General features: G+C 34.8%; 1 protein-coding gene across 1 annotated transcript in view; it reads left to right on the forward strand.

Annotated features, from left to right (window-relative positions):
• Positions 1-19,069, forward strand: part of LOC6641588 — a 28,115-nt gene extending 9,046 nt beyond the window's left edge. Inside the window, exons 2-6 of the mRNA XM_002064529.4 lie at positions 859-1,232; positions 9,260-9,426; positions 15,824-15,960; positions 18,159-18,335; positions 18,706-19,069. Coding sequence (XP_002064565.1) covers positions 1,146-1,232; positions 9,260-9,426; positions 15,824-15,960; positions 18,159-18,335; positions 18,706-18,818 — 681 coding nt within the window. The 5' untranslated portion in view covers positions 859-1,145 and the 3' untranslated portion in view covers positions 18,819-19,069. The remainder of the gene's footprint in view (positions 1-858; positions 1,233-9,259; positions 9,427-15,823; positions 15,961-18,158; positions 18,336-18,705) is intronic.
• The last annotated feature ends 1,597 nt before the right edge of the window (positions 19,070-20,666 follow it).

Raw genomic sequence — 20,666 nt, forward strand, 5'->3', positions numbered from 1 at the left:
TTTTTTACATTTTACCCTGCAAACATTAGTTGAAAAGGTATATAAAGCCTGAGAAATACAACAATTAAACCTAAAAACCCTAAAACCCTAAAATAACAAACTATTCTTTACCATTCATAGTTTTGAGTATCAAAAATGTCTTACAGGTAAAGGTATAATTCGCAGGTGACTAAATGGGGATCTTAATTTAAAAATTTACAACTTGTTATTGGAATTCCAGTTTAGTCCTTTAATTCTATAGAGTATTTAAATATCGTTGTCGTGTTTACGGATTGCCTTTTCAGTTTCTTGTGCTCTTAATGCTATTTTACCGTTTAATATGCAAAGAAGCATTCTGAGGCTTCGAATAGACAGTCAGTCAGTTAGATTGTGTTTGAGTCTTGGGTCCTGCATATTGCAGTAAATGGCAAGAGAGTTGAATTTAATTTCATTTAGTGTGCTGACTCTTATTCGACTTTTGTTTTCTGACTGCTTTTTGTTTATTTATTATACCAATTCCATCACTGTTAAGCCAAATATAGTGTTGGGGCAAAAAGTGGCAAAAACCATTGCCAACTGGCGCATTCAATTGCGGTTGACTGCGGTAAAAGAAAAAAAATCAACCCAAAATTCGCAACAGCAATTCAAATCAAATTCAAACTGAAATTCGTTTCCTAGATGACATAGACATGAAAAAAATCAGTGCACAGTCAAAGCTCTAACAACAAATTGCACGTTTTGGGGGCTCAATTCCGGGAGGTACCTTATAGGCGTGTCAATGCGTTCCGGTTGTCGCCATGCTTTGCACTTTTCCCCCGGCTTTTCCTTCCTTGATGCAGTGATTTCAATGGCCTTCTATGTTTCTCTTTCTCCCCACAGGAGGTCATAAATTCACGTGATGTGATTGGAAATTAAACGACGCTCAGTTCCCTATAAGCTGCCATTGGGGCTGCTCTAAATGGATTGTTTCAATTTAAATGGAATTTGGTAAATCAAAGGCCAAATACCTGACGCACACTCAAGTACACTGGCACAAACACACAGTTTGACTTGATGTATGTGAATTTGCAAGCGAAAACGACAGCAACAGGAATAGCAACACCAACAGCAACACCGCCACCAACCACAGCCGGGGGATCAGTCAGAACCACAGCCACAGCAGCAACATGTTGACAACACATCATCTGCATCACTTGCATCATCATCGAGGCAGTACGGCTGTTGAACTGGATAAGATTACCAATTTGAATACGGTAAGACTTTGAATTGTGGATAAACACTGTTCAATAACGATTGATGTATTAACATGAAAGTTAATTGATGCTTCATTAAATATAACCTTGCAAGAATATTAAATGTTATTTATGGCCATAGAAGAAATCGATTTTGGCTGTATGAAAAACGGAAATTGCAATTGTTGATTGTTATTTTTTTCAAGAGCAAAATTCTGGTCTTTTTAGAGACTTTAACTGAGCAAGAGTTATTAATTTATATTCCAATTTACTCATATACATCTAATATGTGGATTTTTACTGATGATTTGACTCATGTAAACCACAAAATTCTACTTGAAATTCATCTTTGAATTAATGCAAACATAAGTAGAGCTAAGAAGAGACCTCCACTTATAAACAATTGTATCATAAGACAAGAATTAGGAAATTAAAATTGATTTGCTTGAAGAAAAGTATAAAGTAACTTTTCACTAAGAAGAAATAAATGTTTTCAATTTTAAATTTATGTTGAAAACATATAGTAATTTATAATCCGAAGATTATATTTGTAGTTAATTATTGTTAGAAAAAATGTAGTAACTTATAATTCAAGGAAGAAGAAATTGTTTTTAGTCATCATTTTTAGTTTTCTACACTTACTTAGTAGCATGGTTTTCAATTCAGTTAACATATTTACTGCTTTTAAAACTTATATACCACAAATTGCTTGTGGTTAATCGAGAATTGTTTTATCTTTGGCATTTTGTGAGCTTTCCTGAATATGATTGCATTTCAAATGGCAAACCCCACTCTTACACTTTAATGAACTTCAATTTCAATTTGGCAAAGTTAAATCCAATGGAAAATTGCACCTTAAGCTGACTTTAAGTGTGCAACACAGTCATTTTGAAAACGGAAATGCAGAGTCTTAACTGATTGCATTGGCCTTCAATTAAACTTGTTGGCAGTTGTCATAAGAAAGACAAGGAGAATGTGGAGAACAGAACGAAAATGAAACGAAACTGGTCGAAAAGGATGAAAACATTTGTAACATTTTCAGCAGTTTTCTGCAGCATCTGCTGCAATTTCATCCGCTCTGTATTATAATAACAATATTAACGAAAACTTTTACTTCACACACTTACATGTGTGTATGTGTGTGTGTTTAAAAAGTTGCTCTGGACTGCAGATGGCGCCTTAAGTGAATAACGATAAAGGGATAATTAAAATTATTGAATAAGATTGCATTAACTGCAGTAAAACGAAAACGAGAAATACTCAAAGACGAGAAATGCATAATTGCGCAAAAGTAAGCAGCTTTTGGTGCAAACTGGAAATTTAATAGCCTCTCTTGACCAGTACATACATATTTCTGCCAAGGAAAAATGAAAAATGTTGTTACAGGAGTAGAAAGTGGAAGAGTCTAAGGATGGAGGGAACAGTAGCTGCAGAAGGAAAATGTGAAACACGTTTATTGCCATTCATTATATTCTCGCGAGCTGTTGCGCAAAGTAATGAAGCACTTTTACACCCAGCAGCAGGAAGAGTGGTAGCGGTAGGAATGCTATCCTTTTTATACCCTCTACCAATTGGGTATATTATTGTTGACAAAATGTTAATAGCAGGAAGTGGGAACTACAGAAGGGGATATGCTTAAAATAAACATTACAAATTTTTTATTTTTCTGTAAAAAGCTGCATTGTCGAAACAACTACTAGTATCTCGTTGAATTGAAAGACTTAAGGAACGTTTCCTTGCCTGACCACATGAGTACTATATATATGATATCATAAAAAGTTAGTAGGGTATTAAAAAATTTAGTGCTTGCAAAGATATTTTTTTTTTTTAGCAGTCCAAGTAGAAAACCCAAAACATGCTTCGTCCTGCTTCCATTTTTACTTCGATGTGCCGTCTCAAGTTGAGTGACGAGTCCAAGACTAAAGAATAATGGCTTACTGTCTTGGGTCTAGAGTGGAAATAATAATTTGTGCTATGGCTATTGCAATTTCGGTGAGAGGAGTGGATGGAAAAACGGGAGAAAAAAACTACAACCAATTTTCATTAAATGAGCAGAAAAAGAGCATACGGAAAACAACCGCCAATACATCTTCATTAATTTTGAAAAAATACATATACATACATCTATAGTATATTGGGCATGTTTGCGTAGACATTTGGTCACGATATATACAATATAAAGAGCGGTAAAAAAAAAGAGAAAGCACAACTGAGAACTGCGAAGTGAACACAGTGAAAACTTGTGTTTAAGTTTGAGTCCAAAACATTTGTCTACTTGCCTGAAGGACAAATGAGTTTGGGTTGAACAGGATAGGCCAGGCCAAGACAGGGTAGGAAGTTATACAATACATACATATATATAAAATGGGGCAAGACCGAAATAAAAAGCATAACATAAACAAAGGATCGTGTTCAAGGTCCTGAGCATTGTTGAACTTGGTCATGTCTAAGCGGTATTTGCACATCTTCTCCTTCTCCTTCATTTTGGTGCTGAATCTCCCTCATCGTCATTCAGTTGATTGTCAGTCAGCTTGATTGATAATGTAAACTGAGAGCAAAACACATACCATTCACTGCACCACACCGCAACACACACACACACACCCAAAGAGCCCTCAGTTCAGCTCTTCGTTATCGCCTGTCCGTTGAGTGCGTGTCCTGCTTGGGGCATCGACGATATAAACTGGTATAGACTAGACTAGACACCACACAAAACACGACACACAGTCCGATAGTGAGAAGCAGCAAAAACATCTTATCGATTTTAAGGATTACGATGAGTTTTTCTGTGTTATCATCTACGGCCAAGCATCTAAATGGCCGCTACGATTTGCGGCAAATGGAAAAGAGTTGGAAATTAAATGGAAATTGATTTCACTGTACCGAAAAGATAAATCTTATCATATATACATGTATATATGTATATATTTATAGCCAAAAGGTGTTCGTAAGACTTATTCAAGTTGAAACAAAAAAAAAAAACAGAAAGTTTTGTATACATTTAAGAACTTTCTAGGTGAAGAAGCAAGGCAATTGTGTGAAAAACTTAAAGTTTCTTTGGTATTAAAATCTATAGTGCATGCATTGTGAGTCATAAATATTTGAAGCTTCATTTTAGCCAAGTTAAACAAAAGGTTTCATGGCTGTATTTTAAACAGGAGCTATTTTGGAAATATCTTTTATAATATTTAAGTTTCTAAAGTAACTTTTTTCCTTGTAGGCATGTCCCTAGAAAGGTTTTTACAACCTATTATATTGATAGATATATATATTCCTATTTTATTTTTCTAATACAGCTTGTAATGATTAAAACTGTGAATAATTTGAATTTAAAAAAATTGTTAATCATTTAATTCCTTAATCTCTCATTGCATGTAATTAGTTTCTTGGATAGTTTAGATTGAGATGAAACTTTTACAAAATATTCTCAAAAGCGTATCACTTGTCACTATCACTTTTCTAATTGTAAGTCCAAACATAATTGTTTAACAAAAAAATATTTCAATAATTCTTTCAAGAATTTGTAAAGATTTTAAAAATACTCAGGCGTTTCGTTGTAATTAATGGTCTTCGTTCTTTGTTCTTTTTAATTGGTGTATTAAAACAAATAAATTTAAAGTATTTAAGATATCAAATATGGACTTAACAATTTGCATTTTTATTAATTCTGTCAAAATATTTCATCTATTCTATCCACTTCGGATCACTTAGTGCTTATCGACAGTTTCATCTTGCTATAGGTAAACTTGAAAATTGATTTCCCGTCTGTTATTGATTAAAGAAAACAGTTTAATTGCAATTGTTCTCATTTGTTTGAAACATAATTGTGTATGATCTGTATGATTGCCCCTTGTCGTGGGACTTAATAGGCTTGTGTGGGTAGTAAAGCAGCCTTTACTTTCTTCTCCTCTGTACCTGTTTGAACTAGTAGCCATTGTGCCATTTTGCCATTGTGGCAATGCCAGTCCGATTACCACATTTGAGGCAACTGTTGTAGTAGGCACTTTACTTTTATTGTTGTTCCTATGCAGCAGTTAGAATGCTATAACTGCTGCTGTTCCCCACCCAATCGAACACCTACACAAACACACACTCACCCTTTTGACCATTGGCTATGGCACATAAGAGTGTGGTCCATTTGCACTTTCTCTACTAGCTGATGTTGGTTTTGCTACTAAGCCGAACTCGAAATGACCTCGAATCCCAACCTCATGGCTTGTCAGTTGGTCAGCTGAATAGCTGGTTAGTTGGCTGTATCCTGACTGCCATCTGCCTTTTGCCTTGCCTCTTGCCTGATGTCTGTTCGATTGTAATTATTCCGCACAGTTCAACTTGTTGGTTACTTGGCTAATGCGTTTTGCCATTGCCAGGAGAGCCATGAGACAGGAGACACAAGAAGGGGATTGCAGTGGGTGTAAGATATGTAACAGAACCTTTGAATAGGGATAGGAAAAAAAACGCATTAGTAAGCAACTTTTATCAGCTGTTGCAGTATTATTCAGGGTTTACTTTTTTCTGCAAATGTTGCCAGGTTATTTATTAGCTTGAAGAATGGTTATAGAAAGAAACAAAGAGGGAAAAGAGACTGCAACTTTTACGAAGCGGAACAATGTTAGAGGTCAGCTAGGATTTTGCATTTGAAATCTGTTTTTTATTGGAGCTGGCTTATGTAATGTTCCTTAACGAGAATTTTTCCATTGTAGGTTTCTTCCTCATTACAATTAAATTCAAATAAATAAAATTTATCCAATGCTTTAAAATTTAAGCAAAGCCTTGAAGCCTTTCTGAAAGGACATTCATAAAAGATATCTAATTCATTCCCTTGGGCTAAATAACGCATACATATGTGGACATCTAAAACACTATATATGTATCCTTCAAGTCCTTCATTACAAATGCCATGTCTTGTCTTTGTCTTGCGCCTTTGTCACGATTTCTCTTGCAATTGTATCCCTTTCCCCCCCCCCCCCCCCCCCCCCCCCCCCCTTCCTCTTATGGCATTTTGTATTGCAATTTTAATTTCCGCTTTCACTTTGTCTAGATTCAGTTTTGTTTGTCGTCGTTTTCTTTTGTGTGTGTAAGTCCTTTCACTTCCTTGTGGCATTGTGGCATTTGCTTTTCCTTTTTCTTTTGTCTTTCGCTTGTTTTTCTTTTTTTGCTGATTTACACATTTGCGGCGAGTGAAGTGAATGGATAGAGGGAAAAAGAGAAGTTTTCTTTAACGCAGCAGCAGCAGCACGCATGCAGTTTTTCTTTTCTTTTACACTTTTTTTTTGGTTTTTTGTTTTGTTTTTATGCCCGGCAGCCGTTTTTCAATTTTCCGCCTCAACTGCTGAGGAAGAACAACAGCAGCGACCGCCGCATGAATATGCAAGTGGCAAGAGGCACCTCATCTACCAGCCAGCCTTATGCCAAAACCCCTCGAATCTCCACCTTTTACTCTCCCCATCTCTCTCGCTCTCTCTCCCCCTCTCCCATTATGTGCATGTAAATCTTTTGTAACACACTTTTTAGCTGCTGCTGTTTCCATTAAAAGCCATGACGAGGTTGGCCAGCCAAATTGCGCTCAGCGTTGGGAGAATTGAATTTGTGGCTGGTTTTCATTTTCATCTACATTTCGGTATATACAAATACATATGTATGTACATACATAAAATTGTTCCGTTTGTTTGTTTGTGTGTGTGTGTGTGTGTGTGTGTGTAAGCCAGGTAATTTCAGAAATGTACTCAGGTTTTTGTGTACTACGGACTTGACTCTGGCTTAGTCCGGCGGCTGCACGTTTAAGTCTCTCCGCTGTCCCTTTTTATATGTGACGAGGACATGCGAATTTGCACGGGGCAGCGTTTACATTTGGGATTTGCATGTGTATGAGCACATTTGTTGCTCTGCCACCCATGCCCATAGCGACCCCACTGCTCCTCCTCCTCCTCCCATCACTCTTCACTCCCGTATATCTTTTTCTCTTTTTTATTTGGTGTCTTTATCTCTGCCGAGATTTTAGCATCATATAAAATTTATGTGCTTGTTCCGGGTGTGTGTAAGTGGGTGGGTGTTGGCTTTACAAGACTTATATGTTTTATTTACTGTTAGAGCTGACCTTGGTCACCTTCTTCAGGTAGGACAGCAAATTAGCCAGCTCTTAGCCCAAATTGAGCCAAGACTTATTAAAGTCTTGGCCAAGGGAATTCAATATGTTAGCCAGAAATGTAATTAGGCTTATTAAATTTGCACAATTTGTGTGGGGCAACAGCTTTAATTAACTTTTAGATGAATTCGTTTAACTTATGTATATGTATGTTAATGGCATTTTCACACCTCTTCAAACTCTTTTCGAAGAGTTATTCACTTCAAAAGAACTTTTTGCTTAACAAGCTAAAATATCAAATGAAATTCCTACTTCAGTTCATGTTCAAATATTGAATCAAGTTCGATTTGCCCCTTCTTCTCAGAACAATGAATCCAATAAATTTTACTTTCTCTGCTTTTGGAGACAAATTGAGCAACAGCTGAGCAAAAACTTTGCCTAGGACCCCAAAAAATGATTACACAGCAGAAGCAGCAGCAGCAGGAACGAAAGCAACAACGACAGTTCCGCCCAGTAAAAGTTTTTGTGCAAAATATTTGGTACTTTCAATAAGCAATTTGGTTAAGTGCTGCCTCTGCCTAAACCCCTGCCAGGATACCCTCCACCCTTGTCTGAGTTCTAGATTGGGTAGCGACCAGCGTCTCAGTGCCATCAATGTGACTAATCAAGCATATATTTCATATAGCTGTAAATCTTCCGCCCACACACTCAAGCCACTCGTTCCCCTTCCTTCTGCCGACATTTGCAGAGCATTTGCCACAGCTGTCAGTTCAAAATTGAGTCAAACCACAAAATTCACTTTACATTTGCCCGGCGGCGTCGTCTGAACGTTTGAAGGATTATTAAAATTACGCATACGCCGCGTTTTAAATGAAGAGCACCGTGTAGAGGAATGAGTCGAGAAAGAAGGCAGAAATGCGAAGGAGGGCGAGAACTTTGCCATAAATATATAAGCCGATGGGCGTGGCACATATGCATGGGTGGGTATTGAGGCTTGCAGGCCTATTGCTGGGGCGTCGTTTGTGTAAATATATGTACATATATATATGCTTATGAATGAAAATCGAAGAAGAAACAAAAATAAAAAACAAGTGAAAAGATTAATTTAAGATATTTTTAGATAAATCCTGAAGCTGAAGGAAAATATGCTAAATAACATAGAAAGGAAACGAATGAAATGATTTGAACCAAAAATAAATGAAATCTAACAAAGAATGTGAAGAGAAATTTAAGCTAAATACGAGATAATCAAAAAGGAAATTAATACTTTTGGTCGCATTTCGATGTTACTTATTTTTTAGATATAAAGGAAAAATTTACAGAAACGGTTTAAAAATCTCCGAAGCCAATATTTCCTGGAGTTGGTGAAAAATTCAATTAACAATGTCAAAATATAAGCTAAAAAAAGATTCAAACAATTAAATTAATTTTCTGATAGAGCGATTCCAATTTCCGAATAAATATACAAATTAATGTATAATACAAATATTTGAAATATTTAAAACTTATTCTCTGTGAAAATCAACAAAAAGGCAAAGTCAATAATTGAGCTTCCGGCCTCAACTGGCTAACCGATACCCAAACGAAACCCAAAAGTAAACCCGTAAAAAAGGGTAATGGGATAATCCCACGCCTGGCTAAGTCATTTTAATTTTTATGACTCTGGCTGGTATTGGCCAAAGGAATTAAGGCTCAATGGCCTCCCACATCTTTTGGCAATGAGCCGTAAAAAAGGCCCAGTAGCAGGAGCACTCTTGGCCTTAGCTTTAGCCCTTATCTGGCTGTCCCTGCCAATTGAATGACTAGAAAATTACCCCAACAAAATTTGTCGCCTGCGGTGGTGTCTCTTTTCTTTTAACTTCTTCATATTCATTCTGCGTTTGCTTCTTGTTTTTGTTGTGGCATAAATTAAATTGGCATAAATTATATTTAATTTTTTTTCCTGCATTCTTTGTACTTGCAGCTCATTGTGGAGATCAACAGCCATGTGGCTTTGTTTCGTGATATGCTGATTCATGTGGGTCAGGCTAAAGACTGCCCGGAGCTACGTGAAAAGATACGCAAATTGCGACGCACCTGCGTAGAGGCTTTCAAGCACACAGCCCAGATACTGATGCCCCAGGTCAAGAGGTAAGCCAGTCTAGAGAACAAATCCCTAACACTCCATATTCCATCCTCTGTTTCTATTTGCTTCGACATACCTCCGGGACTTGGCATTAACATAAACATCATCAACATGTGTGTGACATTTTACGGTTTGCCTTTCATTCAGAGTGTTTTATGGAAATGTATGCAAATTTAATTGCAGTCAAATTTATTTGAGATGCCTTCCTCCATCCCTTGCCAAAAGCCCCCCCAAAAAAAGGATATAAGGAAAAGGTAATGGGAGCAAAAAGTGTGGCATAAATAACAACAACAACAATACCAACTCGAAATGAGTTAGTGGCATTTGAGTTTGAAATTCAATTTGCAAATGTTGCATAATTTATTAGCATGTGGAACAATGAGGAAACCCAAAATGGAAAACTGAAGGGATAGAGAAAAGTTCACAATTTCCCATTGAGCTGGCCTCAGGGCAGAAATGTTTGCAATATTTTCATTTAATTCAATCAAGCTTTCATAGTATTCATTGATTGTTTCACAGACCATCAAATTGAATGTTAATTAGCCCATTGAAAATTCCAGTTTGGCAGTTTTGATTTAATATCAAAAAGAAAAAAAAAATGGTAAACGGAAATATTTAAGTCATAATTTTTTTGCAATTTCCTTTCAATATTTCCAATGGAAATGGATCTCGTTTCTCTGTGTTTTTACATCTCTCACTTGAAATAAACTTTTTCGTCTTTTCTTTGCTTTCTGATTTATTGATTTATGCTTTGGCTAAAGTATGTAAAATGTTGCAACAAACAAAAAAAAAAAAAGAAGAAAATATAAATGAATGAATTCTCATGTGGATGCCACACATGCGCCCATTATCACACCCTAAAAGTTTGTTATTGCTGTTTGTTTGTTTGTTTGTCTTTGAAGTATTCTGTAATCTGTGAATGAAAAGGTATGCCGGATTCGAGACGCTATAACGTAGGCAGTATAGAACAGTGGTTATATAGAGCATCATCTCGCAATGAATCGATTTCTTATTTGCTTTATTTTCAATTTACTATTTTTCTACCTCTGTCTAGCGTTTAAACCTTTGTTGTTATTATTCAAAATTAAGGAAGAAATTGTAAAAGCTTTATTAAAATGAAGTAATGGGTATCAGAAATTCGCCAACCGATTGATGAGGCCAAAGTTGTTTTTGAGTCAATATTCATATACAGAAAAAATATTTATAATTTCAGGCACAAACTCAATAGAACGTGCTGACAACTGTCTCCTTTTGCTCTTTTGCGTTCTGTCTCCGTTTTTCTTCTCTTTCTCTCTGTTTTTCTGTCATTTGTTTTCTTCTTGAGATGTCGGCCTGGCATATGACAGACAATGTGATTTATTATCGAAGAGAGACACTTTAAATGTCAATATAATGACATGAACATTCGTCTATATATATCATCGATACATACATACATATATGTAGGTACTTATATTTGCCTGTATGCAAAAGTGCAAGGCGAAAGGAAAATTGCAAAATGAAAAAGGACAACTTTCTGGCAGTTAAATTGATGATTGGCTGCCTGCCACCAGAGATTTCAATTAATTTCTGCTTTATTGACACAAATGAATGGCTCTTGGCATTCTATACCCATCCTCTACTGTTTTTTCCTCAGAATCCTCTTAATGCTGGTTTCACATAGCGTATGAGCAACGACAATGAATTAGCGCAAAAAAAGCATCAACATCATTGAACGCACAAAAAGTTAAATTGAAAGTAAAAGTTCAATAAAGCAAAAAGTATGTTAAACAAGACACAAGACGACTTTTGGGCCAAAGTAAAAAAAGGGTGGGTAGGTGGCAGAGCTTGCTATTGGCAAAACCCAAAAGTAGGTCTAAGAAAGAGGAAAAACTTCAGACTTCAACTTGACAATGACACAGCTAAACTTTCCTACAATGTTTTTCCTGTTGTTGCACATACGCCCTCATATGAGACAGCCGCACCAAAGTCACCATAACAAACAAAAGCTAAACAACAACAAAAGAAACAAAAAAAAAAATACACACACACAGAAAACATTTTCATTTTGTTTTATCTAAGTTTTTCCCCATAATGAATTTGGTATACCCTTGGGTAAGCCAAAAAAAAAGGATAACTTTTTTGTATTTAAATACTAATTTAATTGTATAAAGAAAATTTCTCAAAGTGATGGTGGTAATTATATATGATATAATTGCTTCTAAACTTATATTAAAATGCCTTTAGGAAAAGAAAACAAATTTACCATTTACCATTAAACAAGTTTGACATTTAATACAAGTTCTTGGTTGTAAATTTGTTTTGTTATTAATAAAAGTTATTTTTTCAGTCATTAAAAGAACCAGAAAATTTCTATAATTGACGGAATAGAAAAACAGGAAAAAGGATTTTCGCAGAATATTGCTTGACTAAAAGAATATTACAGTATGAAACTCAATATTTGTATGTACATAGATTATGCGGTATTTCTCTTGAAATTAGTTTTTAGAGTTTGAGAGAAAGAAACTATTTGTGTGCACAGTGAATATCTTAGAGAGCAAATAACTTTTTGATGGAATGCAAATGCAGTTTCAGTGCAGTTGGAATGTCCTTTTCAAACATTATGACAAAGTTGCAATACTTTTGCCATCTAGGACACCTACAAGGATTTGGTTTCATTTTCTGGAACCTTGAAGTAATTTTGCATTCAGAACATTGCTTTTGCTATAAATAATTGTCAGGAACGAGCGTCATCATCATCATCATCATCATCGTCGTTGTCGTTATTAAACGAGTAGTAGTCCTATATCCATTTCCATTTCTATACACATAAGCGAGGCCACTTTGCTTTACTTTGCCAACTGTCTTAAGTGACTGATAGTTGTTGTCTCTGGAGTTGTGTGGCCAGGCAAAACATATGTACATCGGGTGTACAAATACTTTCTATATCTGACATTGACTCCTTCTCTTTATATGTATTTGTGTGTTTGCATGTGCCAATTTCACATTTGTTTTCTTGTTTGTCTAGTAGTTATGCTCAGATGTTTGCTGTTGCTAAATTACTACAAGAACAGCAACAACAGCAGCAACATGAGCATCATATGTACTTACCACTTTGTTTTAGCTGCTGTCTTCACTTCGACTTGGTATGACAGCAAGTTAGTTAGGGGGAAAAGGAAAGCAATAGAAAACGGAAGCCATCGGCAAGTTGAGCAAGTGCATCAAGCATCCGCCATGTTGCCTCAAATGCAATTCCTAAGTAAACTGTTTGTACACTACATCACTTTATCGGACTTGTCCTTCGCGACTTTTATATCAAGACAAATACCGATAAAAAATCAACATCAATTCGTGTTTTCAGGGGCGTAGTTCCTCCCATTACTATTACCTTTATTATTACAAATTTCCCTTTAAAACAATCGACTTGATTATAATCATTGTGATTATGACAATGTTAAGTCTTTAGTTATATACCCGACTAAAATTGCTTAATCTTTAAGGCATTTATGAAGCCAAAATGATTCTTCAAGCTGAATTTATGTTCTTGTACATGCGCTTCCCGTTCACCTCCTGTGGGATGCGTGCTGCTTGTATAGCCACCCATGGTGTTATCGTAGCCTGAAGGAGAAACATAACGTAACACAACAGCAACTACAACGACAACAATTGCTTACCCATTGGGAGAAGAAAGACTCGCAGTCAACCAGACTGGCAGACAGACAGGCAAACAGGCAGGCAGGCAGCTATCAAAGGCAACGCCATGGCCAATCTCGTAGACGTCGTCAATGACGTTGTCTGTGTGGTTATATGTACAAAATTTTATGTTTCCTGCAACGACTTTGCTATACAGTGGCATTAAATCATGATGAAAGTCAACTAAAATCTCTTAGAGGAAAGCTGCTTAAGTAAATAATAAATAAATCAATTTAAAAAAAACACAGAAAATGTCAGAATATTATTGGCTTAAATGGTTGTCTAAAGTAATATCAGGTTATAATTTTCGAGCCTTTATAGTTTTAAGTAGTTATATTTATATAGGTAAATTTCATTTTAATCATCATAGGTTGAGGATTTAATATGGGTCAAAGACATTAGTTTTCTTTTAATTCAAAATAATAACTCTGTTGAATTGTGACAATGCGTTCCACTGTGTTCAGTGGCTGTTGCATTGTTTTATAGCTGCTGTTGGCGATTTGGTATATTATTTCGACACTTGATGCCAGCTGCCGGGACAAGGGACAAATGCCCTGTGGTTGGTTCGTTTGCTCATTGGTCGTTCTGTGTGTTTCCGTGAGAAGTGACATGAAATTATTGGAGAGTCCCCAACCTACACAAAGTAGGTCAAGTTGCACAATTAAAGAGATATTGAGCACGTTTTCGCCTTTCATCTTGGTTTTTCCTTTCTATTTTTTTGTTTTCTTCTTTTCGTTTTGCTTTTCTTGTTTGCTTCTTTTCTTACGTATTCTTTTTTATATTGAACCGCAGTAAATTTTTACAACTTTATACAGGCTGCAGTTAATAACTTTTTGGGGTTCGATTTTTGGTCACGATAAGAGAGATAGCCTTTATCCTGGCCTTCAGCAGTTCCAACATCCTTCAGCATTTCTACACATAATTGTGCAATTTTCGTCAGCATTTTGCTCCTTTTTTGTTTCCCTATTTGCTTTTGGGTGGGAAAATAAAAAATATTTCACTGTTATTTGCAATAAATGAAAATAACGTCCAAACTGTAATCAAGAGCAGCAACAGCAGCAGCAGCAGCTGCCGACAATGGCTCTGACCATTTTTCGTTTTCATTTTTTCTTTATGTTTTTGTTGCCGTTGTTGTTGGGTTTTCTCTGGATGTTTTGCAGATTTTCTTATTATTGCCATGTTTTGTTGTTGGTGAAAATGACCCGCGTTAATGTGAGCCAGCAGCCCAAAGCAGTACAATGATAGAATCACCAAAACGAATTGTTTGTCCGAAGGACGAGAAAAAAAAACGCATTAAAACATTTGCTTTTGCCCTTTACAACTTGCAGTTTTTTCTCATTTTCCTTTGAATGGGAAACCGGACAAAAAATCGCTTAGCATTAATTTGATCGGAGTTTAAGCAAGGAAATTGTTCAAAATACAACTATATAAATAAATGTTGATGTACATATATTTCTGCCATTCAGAAATGTAGTCCTTGATTTTTGCTAATCCGAATACTTTAAGTGGCTTTACGTATCAAAACACGCACACAAACCACCCACTGAAACACACCTTGCCAGAGATTAATTTGCAATTTATTTTTACCCCAAGAAGAAAAATAAAATGGAGATGAAGTTGGTGGGAGTTAGGAACGGGTGGGTTAATCCACTATCCAAGCAGGCTATATATACATATATTTTAGATTCCGACTCTTTATAAGGCAATGCAAAAGCAATTTAAGCAATTGAATTTATGTTTCGTGTTATGTTTATGGCTATTTAAATTTATACAATATTTCTCTAGCATAATTGCTATCTTTCTGTTAAGCTAAAACTTAAATTAATGTCTAACTAAGCACTTTCTCCAGCCATTAATTTACGACAGCAAGCGAAAATGGAAAATGTTTTTGGCCCGAGTGAATTATGGCGACCTAATGGATGGTTTGTCACAACAATTTGTAGATGCGTAATGGAATTGGTTTGATATACGATTCCAGACATGTTTTTTTTACAATTAATTAGAAGCTTTCCTATCCAGATATAAATCTCAGCATTATCTGAAAAGTATATAAAAAAAAGGAACAGAAGAGGTTTTTATCTATATGCTGAAAAGAAGACTATGAACAATTCAAAACTTTAGAGCCTTAAGAATTAATCAAAAGATCAAAGAGTAAGGCTGTATTTTGAATATTCATTTTTCGGGTCATTTCATTTGGAATATTTAAATCTGTTGTGACCAAACCAGCATAAAATTCTCTACACCCTACGAACATGAATTTTTGTGCCAATTGCATTTGTTTGGAGCACCAGTTGTTCTTCAAGTTATCTTCACCATTATTATTATTTGACGTTCACCCCAAAAATCAAACAATTGAAAGTTACACTGGCCAATAAAATAGAGCCAAAAAATAAATACATAAATGAAATAAACCGGTGGCTTAAATTGTTATTCACAATTCTTATTATTCTTACAAATGCTAAGAGAAGTGAGTTCAAATTTAATTTTTTTTTTCCACTGAGATATAGGGCTATGAATTTTAAATGATGTTAGGTGTAATCGGGCCTTGGTAAAAGTTTTGTCGGCCTGTGTTCTTTCTTCCAACCCAAAAAAAATCATATAAATTTATTTCCACAATATTCGCCACAAAAGTGACTCACACAGGCAGCCATTGACATACCCACATACACATACGAAAACATAACCATAATGCGGCTGCTTTTAACTCTTATTTCAATTCTTTTCTTTTAGCGCCATGGCCGATGGCATTCTGACCGACAACCCGCATTTGGTGCTCCTGTTCTACATGGCCCAGTTGTTCCTACGTGAACTGGTGAAAAGTTATCGTCTCATACAAGTTGTGCCAATGGATATGTCTGGCTATTATGGTAAGTTCAATTCAACACGGCACGCACGACTGCACCACATGTGTTGCCACATTGCAACTTACAGTGCTCTATCTACCTTTTTATCCACCTACCAACCCAACCTACATACTACATATAGCAATGGGCCATACTTACATATAGAGTTTTCAATGGCTTTTTGTTTTCTCTAACAAAATGTCAAAGTCAGACATTCACCTAACGACAGAAGCTGATCGAATTTGGGTCGAATTATAGCCATAACAATGGAGCAACAGTAAAGCAATTGAAAGGGAACTACAATCAATCTATCGAGGCCAATAACAATTCGTTGCAATAGCTGGTTCACAGGACATAGGAAGCTTTATGAATTGGGGAAAAAATTTGCAGAAAAGTAAAATGGAATCAGAAAACAAGAAAGTGAAAAAAGTTTAAGCCAGTTTTGCAAATTTTTCTTTTAATTTACTTAAGAGTGTATTTGTATAATGATTCTGAATCTGAATTAAAAGTCAATTAAATCTTTTTGGGACTTCATTAGTAATTATTTCACAAGTATAGGACTTTTTATTATAGTATTTTTATTGCCATTAAAAGGATGCGAATTATTAAGGTCTACACCTGGTTTTGCTTTCGCTCTAAATGGATTGAGTCATTTATTTCAAATGATTTTCCATTGAATTCATTCAATCGTTTTTGATTTTAATGTATTTTGGAGAAAATAATTTGAAAGATTTAATTATTTGGAATTTTATTGGAAATTCATTACAGCTTTAACAATTTGAATTATTCTAATCATGTTTTCAGGATTCCAAACTTTATTTGTCAATTGATTGCCATTTGTCATTGTCGATGTAATTCCACTCGACGTTTTGGCATTGCCAATTCGGACATGTTTCAATGCCACTTCGCTTGTGGAAATGTGCAAAGTTAGAACAAAATGCAGTGAAAATTTCAATTATTTTCCCTGAACCACTCACTTCGTTTGGGGAGTTATGGTTGAAAAATGCAAATGACAAAAAAAAAAACAAAAAAAATTACAATCTCTGGTCATAAATTTTTTAATTACCAACTTCAGGCGAAAACTGATTTCTCACTGTAAACAAAACCACATACGCACACACACACAACCACTCATCGACACACCACACACACGTATGTGTGTATGTATGTAGACACATACCCATGGCATATAGCCACAGGGTAAGCAAATATTTATAGAGGGAACTGTCCTTGTTGCTATATTTTGGGTGTTGTTGTTGTTTTCGCAGTGGTTGCAACGAATTTATGGGGCCACTATGAAAATGCCATCAATGCAAAAATAGGCAATAAAAAATGCAAAAAGCCGCCAACGAAATGAAATTGAGTTATTGTTGGTATAATTGCCAACAAAAATAAATATACGCAAGGAGACGTTGGCGTTGCATTGCAACTTTGCTAGAAATGCAAAAAGACAAATAAAAAAATGAAACGCACATGAGTTTCTCTTGAATAAATCATCGAAATTGGCAAGCAATGAATATATTTAAAAAACTAGCAAACAATTGCACATTGTATTTTAGTTTGAGTATAATCGAAATTGAAGAAAATTTATTCACCAGATAATTGCGAAGATTGCTATAAAATGAAACAGGACAACAAAAATGTATCGATTTGGATATTTTTGATTAATTGAGATTGTATTTTCGGTACATTAAGAATCTATTCCAGACAATAATTTCAACAATTACTCGAATTTTCTATATATTAGAACTTCTGCTATCACAAATTTATTAGACGAAGAAGAAGAAAGTTGAACAAGTTTACTTTTCATTTTATATTTCATGAAACTTATAAATACAATCCAATTGGAAAGACCTTGTCTTAAATATGACAAAAGTTTGCAGCTTAAATTTGATGCACATTTCAATGTTTTCTAACGAAACAAGTAGGCATAGCAGATTATATCTGGTGTAGCATAAATTAAGCTTTTGACTTGATTCTGGCAAGCTTTGTCAAACATCAAAGCAAATCACAAATAAAACTTGTCTAATGAAGAGCAACCAAAAGAAAGAAAATTGTTTGCATAAAAATCACATAAAGCAAACAGACTGAAAAGCAAATACAATTTCTCAAAGTCAAATGAAAGTAATTCAATTTATTGCATTTCCACAACTTGCAATATTTGCTATGGAATAAACTCACCCTCAACAATTTTTTGTTGGTTTGCTCTTTTTTTTTTGCAGAGAATCGTGCTGGTCCCTCGAATTTGGGCAATGTCATAAGTCAGATTTTATTGTGCAAACAAATAACGCCCGATTTCAATGAGGAGGAATTATGCAGCATAACAAAGGACTCGCAGGACATTGCCGTGCTGCTGTCGGAGATGCAGGAGTACATGCCACAACATGAAGCATATTTGGGTGAGTACTAAGGCAACGAGCAAGCATCTGGCAGCCTGCTGGGATGAGATTGCGCAGTTTACGCCAAATGTTAGCCTGCAATTGCAGTTGCCGCCATGCACTTTGATATTTGCCCAAGGCCTGAGAATGACATTCAACTAAAAGAAGTGTGGGGTTGTTGGGTTGAGTTTTGGGTTGGCTGAGCACACAAACACAAATTTCTATAGCATACAAAAAAGGGCTATTAAACGAAATGCGTTTGTATGCTCAGCCACTTATTCACTCACGCTGACACAGTCGCTGGCGCTCTTTGGTTTCATTTATTCATTCATTCATTAATCAAACTAAATGTTTACCGACTGTTTTTGGTCACTTTTCTCATTCTTTACAGAGCGAAACGCCGCTTTGGATACAACCGGTCCATGGCAGGCCAAACGACGCCAAATAAATATATGCAAGAATATGAGTCTTCTCTGTTGTGTGTCCCGGCCGAACTATCTTTGAGAGCAGGCGGAAAATGTTTAGATAACACTAAGACACACACACACATACATACACAATGGGATAGATACACACACTTATATCAATTACTAGTCAACTAAGTAAAATCTATATACATACATAAGTGCAAAAACCAAAACTCAATTAGCCATGTAACATAATCAAATGGATCTAACTACAAATCGTGTGTATAATCAAAGTTAATTAATGCTGCATATACAATACAATTATTACACATCCTATAAAGAAATATATATATATATAAATATTTCGCGGATATATAGGAAACAAGTTTAAACTGCAATTAGTAGAATTCCACACATTTATTAAGACTTCTTAGGCCTGTAAATTTTTTGAGTAGATCACACATTCTCACACATATATAATTTAGTATCCTTGAGTTAACATTAAGATTAGATAAAAGGATTGGGGACGAATTTGGGATAATGGGAGCAAAACAATTTGGCAGTGTTCTAGTTGTAGGCAAGTTAAAAGGAAAAAAAATAAAATAAAACAAAAAACCAACTAAATGAAAAGCAATAATATGGCATAATATATTCATGAAAAATGGTCAAATGTTTGTATAATGTTAACTCATTGCCATTTGGTGTATACACAAATACATATACTATTACCTATACATACATATAACTAGGTTTCTCTCCGTTTCGTTTCACTACCAAAACCAACAACAACAACATGTACCTTAAAATTACACACTAATGCAACACAGGTGACCAATAAACAAAAACTATTAACACAGAAATATAAATTTAAAATGTATAAAGTCTATTGTTTAATTCCAAAACATTTTGTTATGCATTATGTGGAAATTAATTTCCGACAAGGTTAAATTATTGTATTCAACAAAAAAAATATATCAATTATCCATAAATGTGGCAAATATGTATATTGAAATGAAAAATTCATCATGTTATGTCCAATAATTGCACGCAATAATTTTGGTACACAATTTATTCTTAAACAATGCAAATGAAACAAAAGTAAGACATAATCAATAATCATTATTTGTGAAAATCATCCACAGACACACACACACTGCAGGACATGGTAATAGTGCAGTCTTTACAGTAATAAATTGGAAAACAATCAGCAAGAAAGATTATATTGAAAAGAAGTTTCATAAATTGCTTGAAAAGTATAATGAAAAGTGATTGGAAATTGATATGAAACCAAAAAAAGAGACCATTCATGTAATGAGCAATCGTAGAAGTCATTGAATTATTCCAATCTTATTAATATTTTTCAAAAATATTTGCTTAATTTGATTCATTAATAAAAAATTTTGTTAGGAGAAAAAGCAACACCAATAAAAAATATAGCGAAATTATTATTTAAATAGAAATGTTCATTACATAAATTCAAAAATCTAGCTACAACCCGTGATTGTTATATATGATATTCATATACTATATATACATATATAGGTATATATATATATATATATAGGCCAAAAAACCGATTCGAATGTATATGTTCTAAATGTATATTTATTCAATGTTTGTTCATGTTCTTTGCCAACTTTAAAGTCACCAAAAGAACTTATATAGGTATATATACATATACACATAAGTATATATGTTATATGTACAATATTATATATAATTAACAGGAGAAAAAACCAAAACAAAAAAAAATGGGTACCAATCAAATATGAATAAAGCTATTTTTAGAGAAACTAAAATTCCACAACAAAATATGAAGAAAAAGAAAAGAAAACATTATTTCTCAAAGTGTTTTACTTGGTGGACAGAAAGTGACGGTGAGAGGAAGAAAAACCATGAAATTTTTTCCCTAGCATGAACGTTGAAATTTATTGCACTTCATAAA

Source organism: Drosophila willistoni, assembly GCF_018902025.1.
Source record: "Drosophila willistoni isolate 14030-0811.24 chromosome 2R unlocalized genomic scaffold, UCI_dwil_1.1 Seg200, whole genome shotgun sequence".
Lineage (NCBI taxonomy): Eukaryota > Metazoa > Arthropoda > Insecta > Diptera > Drosophilidae > Drosophila > Drosophila willistoni.